This window comes from Excalfactoria chinensis, chromosome 2, assembly GCF_039878825.1.
Source record: "Excalfactoria chinensis isolate bCotChi1 chromosome 2, bCotChi1.hap2, whole genome shotgun sequence".
In the NCBI taxonomy this organism is placed as follows: Eukaryota; Metazoa; Chordata; class Aves; order Galliformes; family Phasianidae; genus Excalfactoria; species Excalfactoria chinensis.
Window position 1 is genome coordinate 7,645,351 of NC_092826.1, and position 18,243 is coordinate 7,663,593.

The 18,243-nt window shown below is 40.4% G+C and overlaps 1 protein-coding gene across 1 annotated transcript in view; it reads right to left on the reverse strand.

The window, feature by feature from the left end:
* TG (thyroglobulin) overlaps positions 1 to 18,243 on the reverse strand; it is a 140,587-nt gene that overhangs the window by 107,367 nt on the left and 14,977 nt on the right. Inside the window, exons 7-17 of the mRNA XM_072328656.1 lie at positions 17,728 to 17,871; positions 16,176 to 16,361; positions 12,060 to 13,124; positions 9,780 to 10,367; positions 8,729 to 8,971; positions 7,918 to 8,055; positions 7,592 to 7,669; positions 6,921 to 7,033; positions 6,140 to 6,251; positions 4,847 to 5,047; positions 668 to 877 (exon numbers count right to left, since the gene is read on the reverse strand). Of these exons, the coding sequence (XP_072184757.1) occupies positions 668 to 877; positions 4,847 to 5,047; positions 6,140 to 6,251; positions 6,921 to 7,033; positions 7,592 to 7,669; positions 7,918 to 8,055; positions 8,729 to 8,971; positions 9,780 to 10,367; positions 12,060 to 13,124; positions 16,176 to 16,361; positions 17,728 to 17,871 (3,078 nt within the window). The remainder of the gene's footprint in view (positions 1 to 667; positions 878 to 4,846; positions 5,048 to 6,139; positions 6,252 to 6,920; positions 7,034 to 7,591; positions 7,670 to 7,917; positions 8,056 to 8,728; positions 8,972 to 9,779; positions 10,368 to 12,059; positions 13,125 to 16,175; positions 16,362 to 17,727; positions 17,872 to 18,243) is intronic.

Here is an 18,243-nt window from a genome sequence, read left to right on the forward strand (position 1 = left end):
TCCCATCTCCATCCTGGAGATGAGAAATAGCTGCAAAGTTGGCATCAGGATCTGCATTTGTAAAAGTTTAGCATTTACTTATTTATTTGAAATAAATGAAAAGGCCAACATTAATACTCAATTACATGAGCTCTGAAGAGATAAGTTATTTTTCCAAGATTTAAAGGGTGTGTTTCTTTTTTCTTGAAAGAAAAATTATCTGGAAAATACTGTGTCAGCCAATGAAAGCCATAATCCTAAAAAACAGACTGCTACAAAAGATGCAGAAGTAACAGTGATTTGATTGTGCAAATAAATATTCAAGTTCTGCCAAACTCAAACATCTGGTGCTCATCTGTTCTTCCAGAACTAAGTGGTTCCATCAGAATCATTTCATGGTGCCAGCATCTTTTAACTTGCAAAGGGAAATCTGCATATAGATTGAATATCTATTTATAGTAAGATATTATGGAAAAGCTGGACAATTTCTGGCATAGGCAGCCAGGTACAGAGATGAAGATGGCAGAAGACAGGATTAATCTACTGCACTTCAGTTTGGAAGCTCCCACATAACTGTGTCCTATCATTTCAACTCGCACTGTAGCTTCATGATGGATGGAAAAGGATTTTTGAACATATGTGAACATATTGCTCTGTGCCCTTCCCAACCCACAGTAATTAGACATACTCTGGCAGGCGTGGTAGAGTGGGGCAGCTGAGATCCATTGATGTTTCTGCACATCGCACTGGAACAGTGTGTTGGAAGCAGCGCTGTTATAGCCTTGGCGGCACACCAGCCGGCATTGCTGAACACCCAGCGTTTGCCCAGAAACATTGTCACAGAACACAGCTCCATTGAGGATAGAAGAGGTACCAAATGGCACAGCACACTGGGGACCTTTAGAAGGGAGAGGAAGGGGATATATTAGTACACAGAGTGATACAATTCTATTAAAATGTTCTCATTGTCCACACATAACATGGACAGCATGCTGTATATTTCCCCCTCATACCAACTTAGAACTGGTTGGATGTCAGCCTGGTTCAGTTTACTAACCCTGATGAAAAGATTCCTACTGACTTTAAAGGGTAATACACTGGGTACAGAAAGATACATGCATGGTGTACGAGTACAGATAAGTTTAAAACAGTCATGAATAAATTTAAGCAGGAAATGAGAAGAAGGTTTCTTACCATCGACCTTCATGGAAGATATCCAGTGGAAATAGACAGAGCCAAAAAAAAAACAACCCTCAGTTTGCTTTAGAATGGAGTTCAAAAATTTTAAGATCAAGAACTGAACAGCACCAAGATGTTCCTTGGTGACACAGTAGGTCCCTCGCTGTGAGACACAGCTTTTGAATTAGAATGCAAGATCTACCTTTCAACTCACTCTTTATCAATGCAGTAGTTTCATACCTGCTTGCCTACTACTACGACAGAGTAATATAACAACTCCTCCGGTAATATAACAAACAAACTACTATGATTTTTAACTTCTACTATTGTGTAGAAATGAACTGCTTTGTTCAATACTAGCCAAATCCCAACCTACTTCCCAACTATATCTTATATATATATTATGTATTTTGCTTTAGACAAAGTTTAGACACAGAAAATTCTGAGTTCCAGATCTACAAAACAGAAAGAAAAAGATAACAGCTACCTAAGTTAGAAAATATTAAGAATAGTTCTCATATCCTACAATTCATCTGCTTGCTGAATGTCATTCTCCAAACAGCAATGCCCAAATCAGTCCCAATCTCCCTAGCTGCTGGAAGAAGAAAGACAGGGTCTGCTGATGGCTCACATCTGAGCAGTCTCTGCCTCCCCTTCTGATGGAGTCGTGGAAATTAATTTAATTTAATGTAATGATTGCAGGATGAATCTGGGATCCAATGTGCTACAGTACCTATTTGTTTTCCAGCCATGGACATTGTAATTATGAAGCATAAGAGTTTCAGATTGGAATTTCTGACTTACAAAATTTATCTTTTTTCCCCCCAAGACTCCTTTAGAACATCTTTTCTTTAATAATTCCGTAAATGGAGACAATGAAGTCTTTTTAGTATCTCTCCTTTTAGTAAAGATTGAAAACTGGTGTCCTTGTTTTATGAAACCACCAGAGATAGCAGGACTATAAGATATCATTCTGCAGTAGATAGCAGTACTTATTACAATCAATGCAAACTACATCCACTCTTACATGCAAATTATATTAATAGTCCTTTATTCAAAGTTAATAAATATTAAAAGCCAGTTCAGCATTCCCTTTATTTTTCTAACACTTTTTTTTTACCCATCAAGTCAAATCCAGCCTCAGCCACATGCTCCTATAGTCTTGTAATGTCTGTCCCAATGGGAGCTTGTGTGTAAACTAGAAAAACAGACAGCACGCAAAAAAATAAAGGGGATGAATGGTTTCCTGATTTAGTTTACAGTTTCCATCCAAGACCCCATCAGCCAGCCAAGATAATCAGCAATTTGCTCATTTATCTCTCTCGATAGATGCAGCTCTCTATATTATCATTATCAAGCCTTCACCATTTTGTCATTCTTCTATTTCTACCTCAGTTTCTGGGTCCAGTAGGAATAAACCGGAATCAAATTGAATACTGATGCTTGTTCCACAGGTGTTTCTAAACATTTCCAGAAGGAAAGTATCTTCTCCAAAAAAAGGCTCTGTCTTCTCTATCTCCACCCAGAGCTGTGGAAAGCAGGCATGGGGATGGGAGGTGCATGTGGGGACTGCCAGGATACTTGGCATCAGCTCTCAGTTGCATGTCAAATAGAAGAAGTTGAATTCTGTTGCTGATGGAAATTATTAATCTAATGAAAACCACATTGTAAAAACTGGGCTTTCAAAAGTTATTACTTGGTGTTTACAGCTGTCTGTTCTGATGCTGGAGGAAACGTTAATTGTATTCTCCTACCACAACAGCTTCTTTCACTGATTGAGAAGGTCTCCAAGATGATGAAAGAACACTCTTTCCATCTTATAGAACAATTATTAGCAGATTACAGGACCAGGCTGAGTAGGTTGAGGAGAAAGATAATTTATGCTTCTTAATTTTAATACTGAGTTGTTTAGCATGAAAATGTTCTATTGCTTTTTCAAAATCCAGGAAAATTATTGAACTTTATTGCAATGGCATTTTTCATGCAGAAAATAACAAGCAGTTCCCCAGGTTTCCACTACATTTTTTAAGCAGTTGTTTCTCAGCTCACTCTTTCAAAAATGGAAGATCATTAATAATTCAGTCACTGTTTCCTCTATGAAAACTACAGTATTTCGGGATTCCAAGAAACACCAAATGTGCAAGCAAAATCCAGAAAACTCAGAGCCATATCCCAGGGTACATTTAAACATTCTTTATCATATTTCATAAAGATCATTTGGAATTTAGAGGGAAATTCAGAAAATGTTCTTATGTGAAGATGAGATAAAAAGGACTTTGAACTTACAACTAATTCTGACTTCTCTAGCCTACTGCAAGCTCTTCCACTTTTTATGTTCACCTTCAGAGACTATCAGAAAGTCAGACTGTACTGCTTGAGTGCTGTGCATGTAGAGTTCCACCAGCTAATCCAAACAAAACAGCAAATACTACGCAGTCCAATGTCAGAAATCCTAGCCCATAACCTGAAAGCAAGATGGCAGTACTATATTTATTAGACTAATAAGCTCTGCTTCTCTGAATAGCTATGAAGGCTCATATAACTATGCCACACAAGCTCTAGAATTCATTTCTTCAGAGCTTGGCTAGGCATCTCTACATAGCACCACACTGCCTGGGACAGACAAAGCCCTGTGATTTCCTTGTGTCTTCTCAAATGATCCTATCCTATAAGCTATCTAATGGTTCTACTGGATTCCAAACAAAATGATGTAACTGGTTTCCAAATTGGCAGAGAAGTTACTGAATGGATTATTGAATCAGTTATGATTCAATCAGTTATGATTTACAGCTATTTGGGCTGACAGCATGGTGGACACATCTTTTTCTCATTACTTAGCAGAATCACTAAAGGATACTTAAGCAATTTATTGTCATGGGACCTCATTTTTTAAAATCTACCAAAATCTCTCATTAAAAAAAAACAAAATCAAAACAGCAACAACAAATCAACTATGGAAACTGTGGTGTCCTGCAGGCACTGCCTCTGAAGCTGAAGTTTCAGAGTTTTTCTCTAGTTTTTCTCTAGTTTCAATTAAACATTACACTTTGGAGCAAGGCCTTATAGAAAATCTAATTCATTTAACTGACTTCAGTGTTGGGGAGACGTCTGAAGACTATTGGAAATAGAATTTATCCAAACGCCTCCCACTTGGACATCTTACTGGAAACCGTGAGTGAAATCCAGTACTTCACAGCTCTAACAATGCCAGAAACATTCTGCAAATATCTAGTGCTTTGGCACATCCTTTCCTGATCACTTTCCAGCAGTAGGAATGGCAGAAGCATACATTTTCTGAATTTTATTTTAGTCAGTTGAATGGCTTTTAATCCCAGAGCCAGATCAGACTGGAACTGGTTCAAGTTTGCAGCAAACTATTCGGATTGACTTCTTAGCTTAGCTTGACAGCTCTTTGCTTTAACCAATTTTATGAATAAGGAGGAGTCAAAGATTTGTTCTCTTCTTCTTTCTCCCTGACAAAGCACTTGGAAAAAAAAAAAGGACACTACGCCCAGGTAGGTCAGAAGTCTACTATAACACAAAGATAATCCTACCACCTGAGAAAAAATCTCTCTAACAGTCTGAACAAAGAAGCTTAAACATAACAAAATACTACAAAAATTTAGATTTGGCTCAGCTTCCAGAGCCAAATTTGCAGAGAAGCAAAATGCCTCAAGTGGCAACTTACTTTCACATGCAGGTCTTTCTCCACTTACTCGTGTCCCAGGTACCTCTTCACCATTGTCAAATACACACCAGCAAGTTTCTTCATCTTGGGTGCACTGCACAGGTGAGAATATCCCATTGGCCTCTTCACATTTTGGAATGTAACCCTTCCCAACTTCTCGTAAACTAGTTTTCAGCTCCAACATATTACAGAAACTAGGACCTTTAAAGAGAGAAAGATCATTGCAAGATGCAGAACAGAAGACAAATGGCTTATCTGAAAAATAGAATACAGCAATAGCTTATTTAGAAATGTGCATAATTTGAGTTGCACTAGACAACACACATTTTTCCTAAAGACTGTAGTGCATGTTGTATGAATTTGTGCCATGAAGATGGTGGGAAAAACATAAAAGTTATGATAAGGATATTTAATACCTTTACAACATAATCTCATGTGTATGCTCTTATAAACAGCAATAATTATTTTTTCTCACAAATAAACAAAACAGTGGCATGGAGGAATGCTGCACATCTACAACCAGACTCCTATCAGTAGGTCATCTATAAGAAGAAGCAAGCAGACTTGCCGGATCAGACCAAGGTACCATCTAACTTGTCCCATCCTCAGCAATTATCTGCTCTTGATATGGATGCTCTGGTAGAAACTCTGCCTGAAGCCTGAAGATTATTCTCCCAAATTTTCTATGGGAGATGGAAATCAGAAAATCACTAGCTGAGGAACTGAAGAAAGAAACACAGAGTAAAGCCAGGGGATTAACTCCTATTGGGCATCTCAATTTCTTTTTTGGAGGAATGATGTCACAGAATCACAGAATCCTAGCATAAGATCTCTCATCTCTGATGAGAGCTCAGCAGCTCTATCTTTATTTGAAGAACAACCCCTATTTTTATTTGAAGACAACTTAAAGATAATATAGATATAATCACACTGCACAGAGTGGTCAAGGACTCAATGCTGTGATTATGGTACTCCCCTACTGCACTCAGCTCCTCCAGTTCAGAATTCATCCTGAAAACTCATGAGCCTGAAGACTTTTCTGCAGGGGCATGAGTATAAAGAGAACACAGGTTATCAATCAGTTTTTGAACTCTGGTTTGTTTATTGTTATGAAAGTAAATGGTAACTATTTCTAGCTATCCTCTCAAAGATGTGTACCTTCATGAACTTATCACTGAGGAGTCAAACCATAAGACCTCCATATTTCCACGGGAATCATTCCAAAAAGAAAAGTGCAGCAAAGCATGAGACATTACCACTGCCATCACAGCCTTTGGGTAAAGCATTACTCACACTCAGGATTGCCATCTGAATCTTTGTTGCCAGGCTGAAACACTTCTCCTGACTCAGGATCTACACACCAAGTGTTTGTAGAAGATCTCTGTAGCACAGCATATTCTCCTGTCTAAGAAATATCAATTACACGTCATTGCAGAGCAACAGACACACTGCGATCCATATCCCAAAAGTCTGGTTAAAATATTTGGTTATATTTACTTTTGTCCTTTAGTGCATGTAAGAAAAAAAAAAACAAAATACTATAATACTCATAACAGGTCCTGAGAGGAGCAGCACATAGATTGGAAGCTCACTGGGATTAAATTCTGGTATAACCTTGGATTGAAATGTCTGTTCCTTACCCATCTACATAACTCACTGGAAAGTTTCAAGAGAATCATGGACTCTATTTCAGGATACCTGAATCCATCTCCATCTTATCTTCACATTCTCACATAGCTCAGAAAACAAACGCCTACCAAGTGCCAGTTAGTCAAACTGTGTCTTCTTAACACAGTCCTGTGCAAGGATTAAGCAGAACCACCCAATATGAGGAAAGTGTACACAGGTGTTTTCCTTGTCCTTGTCATCTCAGAAGTATTTAAATTCTGATTTATGGAGGGCAAAACCTCCCTTCTGTTTTGTTGGTTTATTTGTGAACCCTTTTCATTCAGTTTAATAAGTGCGCAATGAGGGATACTTACTGAGCTTGGACTGAAACTCTATGGACCCCTAGCACAGTAGTAGCAAAACCAGTAAGGCTTAGATTAACCTTTCCTCAGTCACACTCAATTACCTCAAGGCAGTAGGGCACAAACAGATCTGTTGCAGAGGCATCCTGCTTTAAGCCACTCTGTCTCCAGGTGGAGATTAAGGCATTGGCTCGAGATCTCTGACATGACGTCTGACCTACAAGAGGGAAAACATATGTATGCATGTTAAAATAAAATGAAGTTCTCAGACCTAACCTAGAGAAAGGGGTACACCTCCATCTCCTTTGCTTATGTACATGAGGCTTTGCTGCAGAGTCAGGCAGGGAACATCTGATCATTTGTGTGCCCCCAGTGGCACAGTGGTATAAGCTGCTGCTTGCGGCACTGGAGGGCCCGGGTTTGAATCCCCCCTGTGGTGCAGGGGGTAGAAGTGCTGCTTCACTACACAGGGGGCACGAAACCCGGGAGTTGGACTCGATGATCTCTAAGGTCCCTTCCAACTCGCAAGATACTATGATACTATGATACTATGATTGCCAGGTAACAACAGTAGGGGGTCAATTCCCAAATTATGTGAACTGAATTCATCCATAAAGAAATAAAATACATGAGCAAATCAAACATGAAGGTCTCCTTTCTCATGCAGTGGTTAAAAACAAGCCTCTCTTCAAGCATGGCATACTAGAATTTTCAATAAAGATTAAAAAATTAAGAATAGGTAAACACAGACACTTAAGAAGAAAAGTCAACTAACATTTGGGACGTTCTGCTGAGCGTGAAACCAAGGAATCCATAACATAACGTCCTCTTTCATCCACACACCAGCAATGACCTGCACAGGGAAGAATAAGATTTACTGTAGATGTTGCATTGCAGTATTCCTGTTTAAATTTGTAGCATTTCTGGAGGATTTTGACTCACTGCATCACTACAGAAAGTGGTCAGTAAGCTGAAGACACAGTTAATTCTGCTTTCCAAAGAAAAATAGACCATAATTCTGAGCAGCAGTGAGACCCTCTGGTGTGTCTGTAAGAATACAGGTTTTCCATGTTTTAGAGTATTTTGCGACAGATAGCTCACCTGTGCTCTCATAGCACTGAGTTGGCTCCCAGTTTCCCAGGCCATCACACTGTGGGATGTAGGGATGAAATCCCAGCTGCGTAGCTTCTCCAGCAAAACCTTTCAATGTAAAGTGATTCTGCCAGTAGAAATGCAAGACTGTAAAATATGAGTAAGAGAAAGAAGTTGGTGGCCAGTACAAGAAGAGATATTTTAAAAGTACATGTTTGCAAACACTGAAGGTAGATAGAGTACCCATATCTTACCTATGCAAGGTGTCATACATATCACAGAATCATAAAATGGCTTAGGTTGGAGGGGACCTCAAAAATCATTTATTTCCAACCCCCTGCCATGGGCTGGTTGCCAGCCACTAGATCCAGTTGCCTTCGGCTCCATCCAATCTGGCTCTGAACACCTCCAGGGATGGGGCATACACAGCTTTTCCAGGCAGCCTGTTCCAATGCCACGTCACCCAATGAGTAAAAAACGCATTCCTAACATCTAACCTAAATCCCTCACTTTTAGCATAAAGCCAATCTCTTTTATCACTATCAAAAAGTAAGAAATTGGTCTCCCTTCTGCCTGTAAATTCCCTTCAGGTACTGGAAGGCTGCAATGAGGTCTTCCAAGCTAAGCAAGCCCAACTCCCTCAGCTTTTCTTCATATAAGACAATTGAAATCTCCTCCTGGATTAGGTTAACTGACCATTAGGAAACATTTGATGAGTTGTCCCTGTCTTTCAGCAAAATTGAAGTTGCCATGGAGCATTCTTACACAGATCTTAGGTTTAATCCTTTTAATTCAAAGCCCTCATCTCTCTCTCCCCCACCTGATTGTGCAGCCAGCTGTAGAGCATAGTCACTGCCTGATAACAACTTCTCAGAGACCATCATGTCTGATTCATAGGGCCGAGTAGAACGTAGGAGGTCATTGTCCGTCAGCTGCATTCCCTTTGCCATCAAGAAGCTCTCTCCAAAAGGGAAGTGGGAAGTGTTTGAGTCTTGGATGAGTTGCTCGATCTCCTCTATAAATTTCATGGCTTCCTGCTTAACACTTTGACACATACTAGGACCTGTAGAAAGCAGAGGAAAGTTGACATATTTTTTCCAGAGATTGACAAACTTGGATACGACAGTTAAGCACACTTAAACAATGAAACAGGTCAAACAACAAGATTTTCTGCTGAATTAACTCTGCTAATCTCTTTTATTATATTTCTCTTTTGCTCACAGAAATGGCTTCTTCACCACTCCTTGCCCACTCTTCCTTACAGCTGAAAAATCACTATATGATATGAAAGGTTTATGGTTTTAGCAACTGTATTTACAATTTAGTTTGTCTGTTGAAGTAACTCCAAAGAGGGATCAACAGCTCTGGTGGAAATGCTCCAGACAGAGGGCTTACCAAACATTAGTGCTGGTTTCACTCTTGTTCTGTTGGACTTCTAGGACATACCTGTTACTCTTGACTGAATAACAGGAAACTAAAGAAAATTCCTCCTGTATAAAGGCACTTAAAACTTGTCCGCTTTCTTGGAATTGCTTTGCAAGTTAGTTTAACAGTGAATTTTCCCTACAAGTCTTCACAGAATGCTTCTAGCATTGAAGTCACCTTATGTATGTGGATCAGCACCTTGCATTATTTAACTACAGTCCCTGACACAGAACTTCACTTATCCATATTGACAAAGCAGAGAAATCATTAATTTTCCAAGAAAGAACTTGCCCTCCTCAGATGGTCAGTGATAACGGCACCATCAATAATCTTTCCCTAGGCCATTATCTCCTACTTCACTGTGCACAAAAGGAGTTTTTCTCTTGTGGTATAAAATCAAAGACCAGAAAAACTGTTATTAATGTGCCAGCCATTCTGTTACTTACATTTTGGTACCTGGCTCACTTCTGCTCTTGTTCCTTGCAGCTCTTCTCCATTGCTATTAACACACCAGCAATCACGAAGCTCAAAGTGGCTTAAAGGAGCACTGAAATCAGTGTAGGCCCCTGGGTAATAGGTAAACTGTTCATTCAGGAGCTGCCAGAATGTGTATGGATCCAATAAAATGTTCTCAGATGCAGAAGTCACATTTCCTTCCAGTACTTCAGGTGGAAGATCAGCAAAGGATGAGTATGTGGTGAAAGCTGGGAAGACATTCTGGTGCCCAGCCTCATACAAAGCTTCAATAAAACCTGAATAACCTTTCAAAGAGGCATTTTTATATCCAATTAGGATGTTCAATAGATTGGCAATGGGCAGAGTTTTGCCTTCATTGTTCTCTGTAATCCACCGTTGATACCACTCAAAAGCTTGCTCAGGGGGACCACTGCACTGCACCTGCCTCCAGGCACCATCAGTATCACACTGGGGTAGGTAAATGCTGGAGAGTTGAGTCAGAGAATTTGGGTCTGACAACAGGAGCTTCAGAGTCTTTAGAAACTCCTGTCCAGCTGTGATCTGACAAGCACTGGGGCCTGAAAAAAATGAAAAACATCCATAGCATATGTTATGAACACACAGAAGATACCTGCAACCTGAACATCCTCACTGTTATTCCATGATCACTGTTACTGATACTTCATCATTTGTCCCCAAAACAACATTTTTGGTCCATTATTAAGGGCAACAATTTCTGCTATGTTGGGCCAGAGTAAGATTCTTAAAGGTCTATGAATCTTTAAAGGTGTATTTGGAAATTTAAACAAAATCTGAGCACAATAGATGCTTTCAGTTCTTACTGGGGAGGCAAGAGCTTGATGCCACTAAACACCTTCCTGAATCTGATCACATCAAGTAGGCATTATCAGATGCTTGAAAATCTGGTAGTTGATCTTTCTTCAGCCGATCATTGCAACATAAATGATGTGAATAGTAGGATAATACTGGATTTTATTTCCTCCTGAATTTTACCAGCATTTTCAACCATGCTGTCATATCTTTCTACTCTGCAATGAATATCATAGCTGAATATAAAAATACCATCCTTCTGAATGCAGATGTGAATGAATTTTCTTTTGGACCTTTTTTCTGACACCTCCAGAGCCGAATCTGATTTTGCCACCAAGCACTTCTACAGACATAACAGAACATGGAAGCTCACCTACTGCACACCACAGTGTTATAAATCTGTTTAATTCTGGCTGCACTCCAGATGGACTACTACAAATAAATCCCCTACCAATCCAGGACACTGTGATGAACTGACCAGTACTTCTATGAACATCTACTCAAAAGAACTCTTTTGGTTTAGGTACTGTATCAGAGACTGGTTACTCTATTATTTCTTCCAATGCAAGAAGCAGGATCTTGGGCTGCTCCTCTTGTTGATGTTCTGTTTTCAGTTCACACAACCATGAAAGACAAACAGCCCTAGACTACAGGACCGGAGCTTTATGATCTTTAAAGTCCCTCCCAGCCTAAACCATTCTTTGATTCTAAGTGCTACCTTCTTCCTTTGTATTACATTAATAGAAGATTATAAGAGGCATTTGATAGTCGGTAAGCAAGGTGTTATACTAAAGTGTGCCTGGCAAGTAATTTCTGACTCACTCATTTCAGGCCTGTCTATGCAAACATTATGAGAAATCAATTAGCTTTTGTACCTATATTTTATGTTCAGTCTCTTATGATGGCCTATGAAGTTAAAGATACATTCCTAAGCTAAAAGAAGCTCATGAAAAGAGCTGAAGCGTTAAGCCACTTCAGCTCTCAGGACAAGAATGATGCAGAGGTGCCACAAGTTATGCTGTCCTGGAAGCAGAAGAGTTTTTCACTTGGCTATGGGCATACAGATGCTCTGAGTCTCATGGGTATTTGAGATGTTATACACGCCATACTACACATCTCAGTAGAGACACATGTCAATGGCACATAATAAGGAAAGATCTCAGGCTGTTCTGCTGCAAGTGTATCTGCCCTACATAATGAAAGAAAAGGGGACTGTCTCTAAGACTTAGGATACCAAGTTTTACATATACTTCATTTCCCTTAATTCCCCTTCAACTATAGGGATAATATTCATTTCTGTTAGGGGACAATCATCTACACATTTCCAGAAACAAACAAATATGAAGAAATAAATCATGAAATTCCAACAAAGTAAAGAACTATCTTTAAAAAGACATTATAAATAGATACTTTTAAAATTCCCAGTTCCCAGAACTTACATTGCATGGGTTTTCCAATATTTCCTCTTATTCCTGGAATAGTCTTTCCATTCAAATCAACACAGAAGCAGTTTGTCCCAAAACACTGCAGTGGCAGAAAGTCTCCATTCTTGGTACAAGAGGGAATAAAAAGATCTGATCCTGCAGACAGGCTTTGTTTCAAGTTCTGCAAGTTTCTCCTTTGCTTCTCACAATCAGACGGACACCTTGGACGTTCACCGCGAACTCTTGAGCCTGGGACTTCTTTACCTGAAGTGTCCAAGCACCAGCACTCTCCTGCATAGCACTGAACTTGCTCATACCTCCCCTCTTTCGTGCAAGTTGGAACAAACAGGTCCCGTGGCTCCTCACCACAGTCTTTGGATCCCAGAGCTTGTTTCACAACTTCACCTAAATCTTCAGCAATGCTTTTGGGGACAGAAATCACTTGTTGAAGGAAAGTAAAGAACTCTGGAAGTTCCAAGACAGAGGAAAGGAATTTCATGATACTCTGATTGTCTTGTAGAGTTACTGTGCGGCCAAAGCTGCCTACAAGAGCTTGACTCAAAATGGAGCTCCCCTTTGACACTTCCATTGAAAAGGCTGCAGCTGACTGCAGAAGGCCTTCGCTACTATTCCTCCCAGTTGCATCTTCCTGTGTGAAAAACTGCCCAATGCTGTATTTGGCACTAGTGCCAAGAGCCCCAGTGAAGTTAAACTGGATCATATTCTTCAAGAACTTTCCTCCAAAGAGATTTTCTTGGAAGCGTTTTGGATTGGCAGTAAATTGCAATGCCACTTGAGCCAGTTCCCTTGATGGGAACATTCCTGAAATGGCTTCACTAAGGATGGATTCTAGACCAGGAATCTGGCTGGCATATGGACTTTGCATGATCGGAGATGACAATCCAGAGTCCAGAAACAGCTCCTTGAAGGAGGGAGGGCAGGGTCTTGGGAAGCCAGCTCTTTTCTCTGACTGTACATCTGGTGTGGAAAATAAATTGGACTGGCTGAAGTATCCAGCAGGGCCATAAAAGATCCTTGACAAGGCCCGCTGTCTCTCAGAGATGCACTTTTGTTCTTCACCTAAAAAAAACAAAATGGTAAAAGGTACAGATTCATGACACTCCAAAACTCACTACTCTATAGATGCCTTTTAAGTAGACTCAGTAAATGCTTCTGAGCATATTTTAACTTGTCTGAAGTTCCTCAACAAAGTGTCAGTCAGACTGATGAAGAAATTTAAAATGTTGCTAAGTGTGATGTAGAAATAAACTTCTCCATTCAAGACACAAACTTCCTTCACCGTATCTGAATTTACTGTTCTTGGTCTTTTTTTTTTTTTTTTTTTTTTTTTTTTCTTGTTCTGTTGTTTTCCAGTGCAAATCCTCATTCCTACTTTTATGGCTGAAACTGTAAATAAAGTCTTTTCCAAATACATGAATACTCTGATAGGATGTCTACTTATAATAAAAATTACACTTGATTCAGATGCAATATGTGGACAAGAGAAAGGGAAATAGAATACAGAAAAGAAAGAAAGAGACATTTTAACGAATGCTCACTAATGAGAAATTGATAGAGGTTTCCTACCTGGATCTGTATAATTTCATAGTGAGAATTCAGTACATGAGTTTTGAAAATGAATTGTTAAAATCAGTAGTAATAGAGTGCCAATGACCAGATGGCATTCAAAATTGAGCTCTAAATGAGAGAATGAAATGTAAAACTTCAACACAAGTAAATGTCAGGGATCTGAGGGTACCGACAGATCCTAGTGTCCCTGGCTACCCACATCTCAAGGGAGCAATGTCATAGGTGCCCCTTTCCAATTAAGTCTCTGTGCATTCCTATGCAGACAGTAATGGCAACAAGTCACCCTGCAACACAGCTCTGAGGAAGGATCTCTGAAAAAAAGTCCGCTTAAGGATCAAAAGAAAGAAGCAAAATTGAAGACTTTGTAGTTATAAAGACTCAAGCAAGAAGTAGAGTGCATAACTATGATTATGAAACTTATTACTAGAGGATTCTAGAAAGGATAAAAGTTTAAATGGCAACTAGACAAATACTTTGAAGGTGACTCCTTAGGGGAATGCTGAACATAATGATCTGGGTTCAACCTCCTGTTTGGGAAGTGTCTAGCCTGTAGTGACAATATACCAACTAGTCACATTTTATTCCCTGTATTTCTCATTCTTTGTCCCTAAAAACTACTGCAGACACTGTTGGATACAAGATGGTGAACAGATTTTGCATGATCCTACATTCCTTGGGATTTCCTCACTTCCACCTCCATCTCCATCTCCACTTCCACTTCCATTCCTAATCTGCATCCCCATCCCCATTCCTCATCCATTTCATTTTCAGGCAGTATTATAAAACTAGCAGTGAGGACAAAAGCTGGAAATCCTAAAAGCTGCTCAAATAGGCTAGCAAGTCATCTGAGGATCTGTGATCAGCATCTTTCTCTCTCCTCCAAGAACCTTTGCTCTGTGCCACAGTTCTTGGCATGGGCTCAGGGTCCCTCACAGTGCTTCCTTTGTAAAGGCATTTTCTGTAGGATGGGCCCCTCCTGTGTTCAGTGCTAGCTCTTGGTAACAGAGATGAAGAACATTCCTCTAGGGACCAATAAGTTAGTGTAAACCACAATCCCCAATGATGCTAATTGAAAACAAACGTAGGAAAACAGTCGTTAAATGCTCTGCCTTCCTACTCAGCGCTGAATCAAAGTAAAATGATGAGGAATAAACAGAACAGCACCACTGGGGTGAATTTACTGTAGGGTCTGAAAAGGATTATGTTCCTCCCTGAACTTTTGGTACTTGTGTGACCTGAGGTGCTCCCCACACCTACATCTCTGCTTCCTCCAGTGTGAGCACTGCTGGGAGTAACAGCAAAGAAATCACAATGAAATAAAGCAGAGAAGATACACGCATGGTATGTGGCTGGCTATATTCTCATGAAATACCTTCTCAGGGTTAGCCTGAAAAACCTGCACAGAAACATTCCCTGCTTAAATTTCCTGAGTCTGCCAATAAAAGCTGCAAGCAGCCTCAAGTCATGCCCCCCGAAAAATTATCAGGAAGGTTCAGCAAAGCACATGCAAAGAGAAAACAACCAGCCCCAACATATGGTGAGGCCTCTTGAAGGCTTCTTTGCAATATCCTTGGTGATCAGCCTTGGAGGCATGCGAACATTTTCATTTTATTGTAAGCCTGTCTGTGCCTGGAGCATGCTGAGTGACTTGGAATCATAACACCCAGGGTAGATTTCTCCTTTCTTTATCTGCGTGGTACAACTGCATCTTGTAGGCAGAGAAATGAGCTTCTCCAAATGCAGCCAGAACTAAGACCTCGCGCCCCAGCCCTCTGGCGCAATCCTGAGCACTGAGGTAGTACACTTTGGAGTGAAGGTTTTTAAACTCTCCTCCTCCCCTCCAGCCATTCAACATTTCTGCTGTCATTTCCATTTGGAGCAGTGATTTGAAGATGGATTCTTAATGAAGTCCCTCTCAAAGCACAAACTCAGACACTTTCTCTAAATAGTTTTCTACCAGATTTGACAATTTTCATGGTCAAGTATGAAAGAAATACAGGAAAAAAAAAAAAAAAAAAAAAACACATGCAAGATGAGAAAGACAGATGTTCAGTAGCATGTCACCCAAACAACAGGGTAAACCCAAAACATCACCACCAGTTTCCTTATACTATGACAGATACTGATAGTTGGACTAGAGGATCTTACTGATCTTTGCAATCTCAGTGATTCTCTGATTCTATGATACTGGGACCTAGAGTCTCCTAGAGTCAAGGGACAGATTTTCTCAATGTATGAGAAACTAAATGGCTGAAGGCAGATCATAAAGGAAAATTAGATTAATATGGTATTTAACAACTCATTCAAATGTGGTTCTTAACAGAACTGACGTATTTGGATACCAGCTTATGAGCACCACAATCTGTGAGACCTAAGAAGGGAATTGGTCTTTCATCTTTTTTAATAATACACAAAATTCCCACAGTAGATGAAGAGTTTGAAGGGGGAAGGAAAGGGACCGGTTGGAACTGAGAGCATACATGGATGAACAAGGCAGTGCTGCCTGGTAGCATTTTCCCCTTTAGCAAACCTCGCACATACCACAGGCTGGGGGCTGTCCTCGTCTCTTCGTGCCCTGAACCTCCTGCCCTTTGGTGTCCACACACCAGCACTGTCCTCCCTGCTGGCACTGCACTGCTGTGTATCCTCCATCAGTATCGCATGATGGGATGTAGGCGTGCTGGTAGCGCTGGGCTGCGTAACGTTCAACCTCACATTTTGAGGGGCCTGGAAGAAAAGAGGAGGAAAAGCTTAAGGTTTCAGAGCCATCTATGCTTGATTCAATCATTTGCTTATTTTTACCAAGCCTGGAGAAAAAAAAAAGTTTAATTTCCTGAAACTTGAAGTATCGGCCCAAGACAGAATTTCTTCATCCTCTTTCGCCCAAGTGAATCAGCTCTGTAGTTTTCTTCTGTAGATATTCATTTCTGAAAACTACATGAACCTCAACTCATTTTTTCAGCCATTATCAAAGGAAGATGTAGGAGTACAGTCACTCACTGAGAAAGCTCTGGCCCTTAATGCAAAAGAAAAGGCAGTCAGCAAGAACAGATGTGCAGAACAGGAGGCAGAGATACAGGCATGTACAGTGCAGTGCTTCCAGTGAGAATGAGGTACTGCTCCTGCAACAAGCTCTGTATCTAATTGCAGGGATTTGTGCTGAGACCATCAATTTCTTTCACACCCCTGTAGGGAACAGAAGCCTCAGTTCCTGTCAAACTGTGCAGAATGGCAGAGAAGCACACTTTCTGATATGACTTATGGTCTTCTAATACCGGTCTCAGCCCTTCCAACAGAAGCTTTGCTCTTTTCTATAAAGATACAATCCCAAAGCCTAAACATTTCTCACTTTCCAGAGCATTTCCACTTTGCTCAGCTGTCAGGCTGAGATAGTAAGAGCATCACAACAGAACAAACCCTTCATCCATGGAGTCTGGAAGCTTTTCTGGCAGCACTTAACGTGTCTGTCTTCATGTAGTGGTGTAAATCCTGGGTAATTCACGAAAGCATCACAGTCAGCAGCTAATGAATGTGGTCACAACTCCATCTGGTGGCTGTTACAGCTTCATTCCTAGTGAACCATCTCCATCTACAGGCACAGTCTGATCACAGCGCTGAGCATTGGGATGGTGAAGATGCTTTCCAGACCTCCCAGAAAGATAACTTGTCCCAGAAATAGGAAAATTGTATGACTGTATGTGGCTGGAAGACCTCCATTGGTATCTGACCAATGACTCTTTAGTGAGGGTCAGATGCCAACATCAGAGGACTCTGGATAGGAGGATGAAGAACCACACCAGGGTATACAAACTCTCCCCAGGCAAGGGCAGTTCAGCAAGGCTCTGTTGCAAGGAAGGAAGCACCTTACTTACCGAGTTCACTGTCTTTCAATTAATGCAAACCTCAAACACACAGGAAAGCTTTCTTTGTAGGTTAACTACAATCTGATGCTAAGAATTTACAGCCTGGAGATTAAAAGTCAGCTTCAGTGGAAGGACCTTGGTTCTTACTATATGCTTAAATGCAAGAGGATATTAAAACAACTCTCCACGGTGGCAGCTATCATATATAAAGTCAGCTGGGTTCTACTTACATCTGAAGCGGCCGGAGGTGGCCAGCTGGACCCCCAGGAAGCGTCGCTGCAGGATCCGATACATGCTGGTCTCTGTGAATGTGCGGGCAGGCTCCAGTGCGGAGAAAATAGTGTCATAAACTTCATCAAGCAGCAGCTCCAGGCCTGGGAAATAGAGGTCTCATTTTAAGACAGCAGTCATCTGCTTTGCACCAGAGGAGCAGATCTGGAATGTATTAGGAAAAAGAAAACCCGGCCTATAGACTGGCCCAAATGTGAACGTAGGCTGCTGGATCTTTCATTTATTCTTTTTAATATATATATTTTTTTTCCTTCAATTTTTCAAACAGAAATATTTACAGAACTGGACTTTGGAGTGTTCAAGCCCCAAAAAACTCTTCTATCTTGGAAATGCAACCCTGTTCAGTAAAATCTCTCATCAACTACTAATATGCCTGAAAGGTAACCTGAGTATATGAGAGAACAAGAAAAGATCATCTGAGCAAGAAGAAAATAGTTCAATTTCCACATCCTTTA